Genomic DNA, 11913 nt, shown 5'->3' with positions numbered 1-11913 from the left:
GGTTATTTTGGCAAAACCTCTAAAATGTGGTTATTTTGTGGCAAAGGGTTGTGTAAACCGGTTATTTTTATAAATTTCCCTTTATGTGCATTGGGAGATGTACATTTTACATGGTTTGTAGTACTATCTAATTTTGGTTACATTTTAAGGAACCCATATGCATTCATCATCTCATGTAATTTTGGATCAACGACTTGTGTTGGTTTTGGTATTTTCTTGCGTTTATTGCAAGCAATGTTCTTTATTTCTTTTAAATGTTTTGAATTTTTTTAATGATGGTCCAACATGAATCTTGATGGTCAGAAGAAATGATGAAGGGATGAACATGGGGCTGGGGTTGGGGTAGATGATGATTTGAAGTAAGTGAAAAAGATAAGATTTTGGAAGAAATCTTGATAAGAAAAGAGTCGTCAAAGTGAATTCTTGAGATGGGATTTCTGTAGAATGTAAGATGGAAGCAACAAATTTGCAATAGAAAAACCTCTTGGTTATGGCGTATGACGGTCCACATCGTTCAAGGAGCTGTTTTGAAAATCTCATCTCTTTTATGTTTGAATCGAGACGATGTTTAAAGTCTTTGTAGTCCTGCAGGTTCACCTAGATGATTCTGACTTTAGGCCATTCACAAATCATGATCGGTTAAGAATTAGTTGGTACATGTAAGTTAACTAGGGTATGTTTGAATGGTTTTTCTATTAAAGTCTATATGGATAAAGTTGTCTATTTAGATTAATCTATATGTATGAATTAGAATATATTTTTTTGTTTGAGAGGGTTTTTCATAGATAGGAGTGTGTTTTTAATTGAAAAGAGCATGTTTGACAAAAAAAAACTCGGTTTTCAACATAATGCTTTTTCCAGAAGCTTACTGAATAAATCATTTTTCTATATTATTTACTACTATCAAATCGTTAGGTATATCTCACAGAATAAGTTGTTAATCTCATTGAACTCATTAAGTTGCTAGCAAATATGCCCTTAATTTTTTAGCTTACTAAAGAAAAAGAACTCCATTTGGTAAGTAATAAGCATCTCCAACAGTCATCTTGTTTTAGAAATTTGGAAAAAGTTTGCTACAACAACTATACTAAAAATCTTATCTAAAATAAAGAAAAATAAAACGAATGGAGAAATCCCCAAAATATAACAAACTTGTTGCAGATGACCTAAACCAAATTTTTCAAAAATCTATTTTAGATAGTGTTTCAATAAGCTGTACGAGCTTATTTTTCGCTTTCGGTCGATTTTACTTTCTATACCCCTTGTATTTCAGAAAAACCCTTCAACTATTTTTTCACTTTTTGTCAATTATACATTTTATACCCCTTGTATTTCACAAAATCTCTTGAATTATTTTTCCTTTTAAATCATTTTACATCCATTAACTTGATTACTAGGAATTAGCATGTGTTAGTTGAGGTTAAATAATTAAGATGCTAAATAACTAAATAAGCAGGGCATTAAATATTCATAAGTGAATAATGTTGAAACAAAAAGATGACATTAATTTCTATTCAGATCTTGTAAAACCAAAAGATACATTAACTTTAGAAAATGCTGCAACCAACAACTAAATTCATTTGAAGAAATGAAGAACCAAAGGATATGGGATCATATATATGCCATTATTGGCATCTCTCAATCCTCAAACATCCATTGATTAACACCCGAAAACCGATTTAACGGCCCGAGAAGAAGGCTGCAGCCCCCACGAATGGCGCATTGATATAAGTAGCCGGCTCTGATTGGCTATAATTACTCCGATCATCTGCATAGTTATCGTTACTATCTGGACCTCCCACGATTGCTCCAATAAGTATGTTCGGGTTTGGTGATTTCGCATTGAAGTACTGATGGCCAGCATCGCAGGATATGTGATCAGGATGAACACGAACAGATGGTACAGATGATCCTCTGTGGTGGATCTGTGTTGGATATTTGTCACCAAACCCGACCATATATGACATTTTCATCGGATTATCACCGAGAATGTAGTCAATCTGCTTTTTTGCTTGTACTATAAGCGTTTCAGCTGTGAACGTCACGCCCCCACAAGAAGCATGTCCACCGTAGGAGTTAAGATACTTGGCGTATGTTAGCAAGAGGAAGGAGGAGGTTGTTACGTACTGGAGATTGCTCTCACCTTGTTTGTACAGCAGCCCTCCTGTAGTACAATCCATACATACAGCTTAATTCATACATGACTTAATCGAAAACAACCAAATAGTTTCTTAATCTTGTTGTGGAGGGGTGAAAGTGTATTGTTCTAGTTGGTTTCTAATACCTGGGGTATATCGGGCCTGGGAATTTGGTGATCCTGGAATGATTGAGCAAATATAGTTATCGGAGTGTTGTTTATACAGCTGAAACTGATCCAGTTGTTTCTCGAGAAAGCCCTGAGCATTGCCAATGAAACAAACACATTCATGAGTTAGAGAATGAAGTTAACGAGGGAAGGGGGTAGCTGGTCTTAGGGTCTGTTCGTTAGCAGCTACATAAGCTTAATGGAATCCACGGTTTATTTGCTCAACTATTTGGTAGTAGGTTAATGAAATACAAAACAGCTTATTCAATAAACTTTTAATGGGAGTTTTATGCAAAAAGTCAAGTTTTTTTCCAAAACTGTCCCTACCAATTAAAAAACACCTACTGAAAAATCCTCTCAAACTAAAGACAGATTAAATCCGCAAAGACAGTTGTATCCATATAGAGCTTAATGAAAAACCAACAAACAAGCCCTTGGTTTTTCCTACTTTTCTTGTTTACTAGGTATCTACTTGTGTGACTAGTTCGCTATGCAAGTCGATGGTTTTCACAGAAACACCATCTATCCTCTGGGTAGAGGTAAGGCTTGTGTACATCCTACCCCAGATTCTACCTCATTTACAGGGTTTGTTCAATTGGGTTTGTTACCTTGGCCAAAAGAACTTTAGTACCAGCTCTTTTGTCATCCCAACTGAAGGAAAAATCATCATCGTCTGAACCCAGGGTGTGACCATTTGATTGAATGTAAGACAAATAAGAAGCATCCTCAGAAGCTCTATGGATCCATGCGGCTCCCCACAACAGCTCATCCTGAATCAATTTCAAACATCAGAAACAGTGATTCGATGAAACAAGTTATGGATCAGTAGTTGTTTAATATTTATCTTACATTGTATCCGGAATACGAGCAGTAAAACGGACAGACAACAGATCCGAGAGAGTCGCTGTACGAGCCTCTGTACTTGTCAGCAAAATCAAACACCTGACACATCATAACACGACTAGCTCGTTAACCCGATGAGTGGATTCTTACGTCTAAATCAAACAAACACAGTATATCCTACTCGGAGGTGAGGTTTGGGGAGGGTGCGCTACAACCAAAATTGATTTTATAGAACGCCTAAAATGTAGAAGCGTCATAAAAAATTACTTAATAGAACTTAACTTTATAGGAGAAAACCAAAAAGCGTCATATTTAAAAGTGTTACAATAGGTTTATACTTTAGACATTTTAACAAGTTTTTAAATGTATTATAAAAAGATGAGTTTATTAAACATTTTTCAAAAGTATCCAATAAAATAGCTAATATGACATTTTATTTTAAAAATATCTTTAAAAACTTGTTAAAAACATTATATAAATATATTGTAACGCTTTTAAGTATGACGCTTTATAATTTGGTCCTATAAACCTAAGCTATATAAATTATTTTATTAGGACACTAAGACAATCTACGCTTCTCCAATTTTATTTTGTTCTAATGTTAAAGATGTATTTTGACCTCTATCCGAAAGAGTAAAGCCGTTGTAACAACCGTGAAAACCAAGTACGACAAAGAGAGAAAGTCAAATAAGATAAAAGGCATACATTCTTGGCTGTTTGTAGTAATTTACGCGAATAAGAAGGATCGGAATCTTGAAAGACGATTGATGCCGCAGCAAGCGCAGCAGCCGTCTCTGCAGCCACATCCGATCCAGGATTTTGTGGCGATACCTTGTACACATTCCGTGGCGTGTCCATATCTTCCGGCCTCTCCCAGCAACTGTGATCTGAATGCGGTTCCCCTACCTGTTCAAATTTGGTTATAAAATGTTAGCATATACAAGAAACCTCCTTTTTAATAACGACAACTTGCACACACCCCAACTAATCCTAACCCGTAGTCTTCCCACCTTATTTTTCATAGCAGGAAAGGTCTTTCAGCGTTCTCTAAAGCATTATTAGACAAAAGGTTACAAAGTAGAATATCATGCATGCAAGAAAATGGTGGACCCACCTGGACATATAAGGTGCCAGGGGTGGCTGTGGCTGCTTTCAGAAGATAATCGGAGCTCCAACGAAGGGCTGTTTTGGCATTCCCGAGTTCGGATTCCATTGAATCACCAAATTCAATGATACTCCATGCAAGCATGGTAGTAGTAAACGCCATTGGCAACCCGAACTTGACGTTATCACCGGCGTCATAATAACCTCCGACCAAGTCCACCTGGAAAAAGTAACCAGAAAAAGGGAAATTAATGAACCAACCACAAACAGTGTTGAAAATTGAATAGAATGGAACAGTGAAGGTACATTGGTGGAAGAACCGTCGTTAACGGCGGAATCAGCCCTCCATTTGAGACGTTGGTTCGAGGGTAAGTTGCCGGATCTTTGACCGTCGAAGAAGATGATGGATTTGGTGAGGGCGTCGGAGTAATGGTGGGAAGTGAAAGCAGAGGCGGAAGATGAAAAGGTGAGGGCAAGAAGGACGAGGAGAAGTGGAGCCATTAATGGTGTGGTTGAATGTGAAGGAGGAAGGTGTGGGGTGATTTATAGGAGTTACTTGTGTTGGGTGGTCGTTAAGTGAAAGAAATCACGGGATTAACTGCGAAAAAACGAACAAAAAAGAAGGAATCCAATTTAAGAAAAAAGTGCGACTAATTTAGAATTATTGATTCACGTCGCAATCCATTTTTTTCCTTAAATTTAACCTTAATTCACGTCTTAATGTAATATTCGTATTTAAGCAAGATGGGATACGGAAACTCTATTTGGTTTTTCCGAACTTTTCCTTATTTTAAAATACCTGTTGTTGTTGCCTTTTATAAATCCAACTTAAATGTTTAATGTTTTCGTCTAAACGAGATAAGTCATTTTTTGTTTTGTATGTTCTACTTCTTCTTCTTCTTCTGTATTAGGAAGATCTTTAAAGGTGTGCTTGATACACCAGATAAGACAAAACATAACATGGTTCACTATTCAATGTTTGATATGATTTTTATATGTAATAGATATGAATTAAAAAAAAACAAAGTGAAACAGACATGTTCGATCCTTATCCAATGAGACAAGGTGAAATATATATATATATATATATATATATATATATATATTACCAATATTAAACAACTTTTTGGCAACATAAGCTTGTAAAAAAAGCTCCTTAAAAGACCCCCAATTTTTGTTTTTGTATCTTTCTATTTTATTCTCTAAATTCCTTTAACTTTTTGCCCCAACTCCTCCCTACTTTTCAACTTCTTCCAAACTTTTTTTGACAAAATTTTCCCCAAAATATTTTGCAAACGTTAAATCAGGCGTGACATATTGGATACGTTTGGTCCGATTAAGGTTTTTTTTTGTTGTAACGAGGACATGATTTTGGGATCTAGATAATGGGCAAGAGAATCAAATAGAATGAAGAAACAATACGAAGATATTGTAATCAGACCCCCATCGAGAAAATGAAACAAGAGTACGCCGAAGAGACCTAGATTTTTTTGGTTATTCTAAATAAAATAAAGTTATAAAGAGTTTGACCATTTGTACCTCAAGTTATGGAATTGAAATGATAGCCCATGATTTACTCCAATTAGTGCAGGAAATCCCAATTTTAGTGAAGCTGCAAGTCTTTGTTTTTGGCTTGTGAAGGTGTGGGGGGCAAAAGATATGCCCCTGAATATGGAGAACCTCTAAAACCCATATTCCATGTGATGTGCCCCTCCATTCCTATCAACTTACAATTTAACCATATTCTTCTACTCTTCTCAAATTGGGTTTGTATTCTTCTATTTTTGGATGTATATATTGGGTCGGGTTGATTGGAGTTTTCTCTACATGGGATGTTATAATCCCTGTCTCCCATTTAAGAGTTTATTAAAAATATAATTTCTAAATCCATTTCAAGAAATATAATTTGTACATTTCATTCGTTCTAATCTATTAAGATGTTTTATAAATAATCTACACCATTCAATTAAGATATTTATGAAAATAATGAAGGTTCATTTATTATGATTTTAAGTATTTATAAAAGATTCATTATTATAATTAAAGTTTTATATTAGCAAAACAATCAATATACATGTATACATCATAGGATTAGGAAAACTGCAAAGGAATGAAAAATTGAAAATACCCTAATAATCATTCATTTGACATGTAGATGTAGATAGAATCTTCAATTGCTTGTATTTACATTGTATACTGTGATATATATATATTAATTATAATGAATAATTTTGATTATACATATGAAAGTAAATAATAGAGTGTTCCATGTGGTGCAAGTGAATTTAAGAGCATGATTTACGTTGGAAGAAGGAATTGTTTGAAAGGCGTAATTGTAGGAATTAAATTTGAAAATAAGGCGAGTTGACCCATTTGTCTTAAGCTACTACATGTCACGGGTTGTTATGCAACTGAGTCACGAGTCACCAATCATATATCACCAATCCTTGTCCTATCTCTCCCTTTGTATGGACACATTTTAGAAATCTCCCCATCCGCTAGACACACACACACACACTTCCTTCCCAAATGTCACGGTTCTACATCCATCTCACGTATATCTACGGATTCTTATATCTTCAATAGATTTTCTAAAATAGAAGTTTTAGTTTCAACAGATTCCCCTGAACCTTCAAAAAAATGGAAAAGTAAGAGACAGTGACCGAAATTTTTTAGATTTAAAGAACTTTTTTCAAAATGATTACCTATGAAAAAAATTATTTTTTATTTTTCCTACCAATGAAAATCCTTGAAATAAAATTTATAGGAGAGAGAAATAATATTTTATAAAAGTCAATTTGTTGTAAAGAAATAAAATTTATAAATATATGTTTTTAATAAGCCAATTTGTAGTACCAAACACCCACGTAATCATCTGCCATAAGGTGTAATTGGAATTTACAAAAGACTAAAGGGATTCTGGTTAAGCTGTAATACGAGTTACAACTTGCAGAGTGTATGCTTGTATAAGCAAACTTTAACCCAAGATGACCGAAGAATGCCGTATGGTGGGGGTCAAGACCAAGGCGGAACACGACTTTTGTAGTCCGGGGGGTCGAAACACAATATTACAAAAATTTAGAGATCCAAATGATATGCATGTCATTTGTTTTTTGTTTTTTTGTTTTTTTGTTTTTTTTTTTTTTTTTGCTATGATCTACTATTAAATTTTAGATAAAAGATTGGTTGATGCAAGATTAGAACTCAAAACCTTCAAACTGTTAACCGAAAAATAGTAATTCAAATTTGTCATGTTTTTGGATTATTATGAAGCAATAGAAAAACCCGTTAGATTAGTAATATAACATGATCTACCAACTTAAACATTATTTTTTTATATTATTTGAGAACTATTTTTTATATATAATTGATATTAATAATTTAATATGTACCGGATGAAAAGGAAAAATGATAGAAAATAATTAAATGCCACATAAAGGAATTGAAATAGTGACCTCAAGGACATGGCCAGAAGGTGATAACCAATTGAATCATCAGTCAAATGCGTCTTGAAAAGTTCATATATGGTATTTGAATCAAAAGACAAGATGACCATGGCTCGGAAAATCCCCTATGGTGTTCCGCCACTGGTTAACACTCAAGGGGCGGCACCCCTTGCAAGGGCATGATTAAGGGGCATCGCCCCTAAAACCTAAACGGTATGCATTAGGAGGTGACACTGAAGCTGCTGGCTAGCTTCAGTGACACTAATCAGCGGCGTTCTCATTATCTTGATCAGTGAGTGTTCACTTAGTGATGGTAAATGCTCCTAACTGTTTTGTAACCTCCTGCAACTATCAAATAACCATTGGAAATCGCAATTGAGTGCATACCTTTAAAAGGTATTTTAAGTCTCATTCATACATATGAACAAAAGAATAGAGACTCAATTTTCTACCTAAACACCAGCGTACGAACTTGGATTATCCTCGAGTAAATTTCGTAAAAACCCAAAGCCATTATTCATTATAGGGTCGAAATATTACTTAAGGAAAGTGTTCTGTACACAATCCAATTCTATCCAATCCTAGTTTATAACAAAATGAACTGTTTGAAATTCTTGATCTAAAATTTCTTTTTAGATAAAAATCCTATATCCTTTTCATTTTTTTTCAATTATTCAATCATTTCATTTTCCCACAAATTGGGGAATTTGACCCTTCTTTAAAATAAATCAAGTTATTGAATATTTGGAGTGAATCACGAAATTCGTCCATTCACTGTGTCTTGCAGAATCTGAAGGGGGTCTGCATAAAATTATCAAACCTCCTAACCCACTAAAATTGTCTTAGATGTGTTGCGTTTGGAATGGACTTTATAATCGAACAGTACCTTGTACTCACTTCTAACATGAGCACAAGAATTTGGAGTGCACGTTAATGATTCTGAAGAATTGTGTTAATACTAGGTTCACTGGGAATGGGGTTGCTCTTGGCACAGACATGATTTGCCAAATTAGGGTATTTGGTTAGGAGCTTAATGAAACTCACAACTTATTCAGTCAGCTATACATGACTATTTGGTAGTTACTTAATGATATAGGGAGTGGCTTATTCAGTAAGCTTTTTTTTGGGGGGTGGTGGAGTTTTATGTAGAATGCCAAGTTTTTCCAAACCTGCACCTCCTAATAAAAAAGACGCTCCTTCCATCTATGAAAAAACCTTTCCTAATCTCTACAGAGAGTTTAATCTATACAAACAACTTTATCAATACTAGATTAATGGAAAACCAACCAAATAGCCCCTTAGATTGGTTGAAATCCCACTTATATTCAATATGATTTATATTAACATGATCCAGTATTTACTACCTTGTAACAAGGTCTTATGCTAGGATCTAATGTATTGCCTTCTATAAGGCTATAGCAAGATCTTATTATGCTAGGGATCTAATTTATTGCAATAGTCCAAAACCATAAACTTAAAATAAGAGCAGGGAAGAGCATGCTCACCGTTTACAACTCTCTTTAACCTCATGGCTTGCTTTCACTTCACATCAAACACATCAGGCTTTTTCACAATTGGCAATTTTTCTTCAACTTCAACATCAAATTGGTGATATCATCATCAAATGTCTCTCTTTTTTATATTTCACCATTCAGTTTTGTCCTAGGTTCCATTGCAAACTCTGAGGAATTACTTCATCTCAGGAACTTACCATAACATTGATATGAGTAAAAAAGTGAAAATCACAGGAGATGAGAACATGATCATTGGGGATAGATGAATAAATAAATGAAATTATCACATGAGAAATGGACAAAGTTCACATCAGTAATCAACTTGAAAAAGAAGAAAAAACATGAAAAATCAGCAAAAGTTGATGCAACAAGTTTGAACAAAAGAATCATATAGATGTGCCATGGATCGAAATTAAGTAGGTTTTAGACTCATTTAACTAAAAATATGCACTGTTGATAAGCATAGTGTTTGTCGGTTTATGCAACCTTAGAATTCAACACAAAAATAGAACTCGGCGCAAGTATACACCTTAAACTACTGTCGTCTTGTAACAAGTAATAATGGTAAAATAACAGATATCGTTCCCACAACAAAAGTTTTGCAAAGTTCTTCAAAAGTCCAGTCTATAAAAACTAATTTCAGATGACGAAATGAGGGTTGATTTTCTAATATTTGGATGTTTGATTAGCAATTAAGAAAATATCAGTCGTACAAAGAAGCACATAGTGCTAAGGTTGTTTAAGACACTAAACAGATGATTCAACAAAAAAGTGACATAACATTCCTGTCACAATTATATAAAATCACAAAATGATTTTATATAATTGTCACATTATCAACTATCGGGTTAAACGGCCTCCCAAGAGTACACACCAGTCAACGTACTATCGATACAATATCATTTATGTTAGACGTCGTCAATCCTAGCACAACACAATGTTACCATCCTACACCGTATAAGTATAGTACTTGTCGGATACTAAAGCTATTTATAGCCTACTCCTATTACCTCAGGTTTTATTATCTATCTTAACTCTGAAAGTTAATGCATTTTCATACACAAAATCAGTTGTCAATTAATTTTAATGAAATTTTCAATGAAATTTTAATCACCTGAAACAAATAGTTAGACTATAATGCTAATAAGACACCTCTGTACTTTCACATCGGCTTTGGTCTTAATTTTCTCTTACACCCCAAGCTAAGGCGTTTAGCTCATCATTGCTCGGTTTCTTCTCACGAAAAATGTAAAGACTGAAAAATAAATAACTAATGCGGAAAAGTAAATTGCAGAAATTAAATTACGAGAAATTAAAATACTGGAATTTAAAGTATTGAAAATTAAATTACATAAATATAAATGACTGAAATTAAATTGCTGGAAATTAAAATGCAGAAAAGTAAATTACAGTAAAGTAAAGTGTATAAATTAAAAGACTGAAAAGTAAAGTACTGGAAAGTAAAAGACTACAATTAAATTACTAAAAAGTAAATACTAAAAATTATTCTAAGAGAAGACATAAAGTAAAAGAAAATACTAGTGAAAAAAAAAAACTAAAGAAACTTGCACTCTAAGCTATAAAGCTTCTAAGACAATGAAAAATCTTGTAAGAAAGAAAGCTAAAGAAACTTGCACTCTAAGTTATGAAACTTACAAGACAAGTGAAAGTTTATAAGAAGGAAGATTGTGAGAAACTTGCACTCTAAGTTACAAAACTTGCAAGACGAGTTTCGTTACTAAAAGTGAAGAATTATGTGCAAGTACTTGAAAACAGATTCTTTAGTCTACGGAAATTAATCGTGAGCCACAAAGGATGAAATCCAATGTAAATAAACAGAAATAGATTAATTTCAACTTGTAACGAAAGTCAGAAAGCTTTTATAAATCAAGAGTAAGAACATAAATGAAATGAAGATTAAACATGAGCACTTGAATTAACACTTGAGAATATTATCGCAAATTCACTTCAATATCTTCGGTTCTTGGTTGGAAACAAGAAAACCAAAAGTTTAAACAAAATATTAGAGAGAGTAATTTTTAACCAAAAGGTTGTGTGTACAAAAACTAAGCCTTAAGCTCCTATTTTTAAAAAAAAGTTTTGGAACTTGCAAAAGAAAGTTAGCTAATAGGACAAAAGAAGTCTTCCAATCAGGCTTTGACCAGACCCACGACCTTAGAATCAGCTGCTCCAAGAGAGCAGCCCAAAAATTTTGGCCCAGGCAAACAATGCAGCCCACTGCTTGGTGCTATAGAATTCTGCCAATCATGCTCCTACAAGACTGCTGCAGGACTTGGCCCAAAAATCATCAAAAATCTGCATAAACAGATAATTAACATTAGATATGATATAATACTACTAATATATATATATATAAAGATGACATAAAAAGACTTAATTAAGACACTAATGGGCAAATAAAACAAATGAAAATTATTAAGAAAATGATGTAATAAAGTTAATAAATTAACACTTATCACATAGGTTATTTAATTGTATAGATTTACTATGGTTGATTAACATTTGTATACCTTGTGAGTGTTGTCTCCTAAGTCTGCACAAAGTTTTTGAGCATCACAGTGCTTCACACGGGTTTTTGAGCATCACAGTCACCATAAGTTCGGGATAATCCGGAGCTTTAGGATTTCCCCTATGGCTTCTCCGGTAAGAAATTCCGACTTACGGAGAGGAGAAGTGTCTA

The 11913-nt window shown here is 33.9% G+C and overlaps 1 protein-coding gene across 1 annotated transcript; it reads right to left on the bottom strand.

Annotated features, from left to right (window-relative positions):
* Positions 1–1487: 1487 nt before the first annotated feature.
* On the bottom strand, positions 1488–4762 carry LOC112527601 (endoglucanase 1-like). The gene is made up of 7 exons (XM_025138329.1): positions 4559–4762; positions 4263–4472; positions 3854–4054; positions 3155–3247; positions 2914–3075; positions 2285–2396; positions 1488–2164 (listed from the first exon to the last, which is right to left on the bottom strand). Exons 1-7 carry the CDS (start codon positions 4751–4753, stop codon positions 1680–1682), a joined length of 1458 nt encoding a protein of 485 aa, XP_024994097.1. The 5' UTR covers positions 4754–4762; the 3' UTR covers positions 1488–1679.
* Between the last annotated feature and the right edge of the window lie 7151 nt (positions 4763–11913).

Source organism: Cynara cardunculus (genome assembly GCF_001531365.2).
Source record: "Cynara cardunculus var. scolymus isolate 2C chromosome LG 15, CcrdV1, whole genome shotgun sequence".
Classification (NCBI taxonomy): Eukaryota; Viridiplantae; Streptophyta; class Magnoliopsida; order Asterales; family Asteraceae; genus Cynara; species Cynara cardunculus.
This window is presented reverse-complemented; position numbering and strand designations above follow the sequence as displayed.

What these genes read in the sequence shown, in the direction of transcription:
- LOC112527601 (XM_025138329.1), bottom strand. Translation starts at nt 4,753, where the DNA reads ATGGCTCCACTTCTCCTCGTCCTTCTTGCCCTCACCTTTTCATCTTCC. An exon ending in ACGACGGTTCTTCCACCAAT is followed by an intron (nt 4,473 to 4,558) that starts GTACCTTCACTG and finishes TACTTTTTCCAG; the next exon opens with GTGGACTTGGTCGGAGGTTA. An exon ending in CTAAAGTTCTTTTGGCCAAG is followed by an intron (nt 2,397 to 2,913) that starts GTAACAAACCCA and finishes GGCAATGCTCAG; the next exon opens with GGCTTTCTCGAGAAACAACT.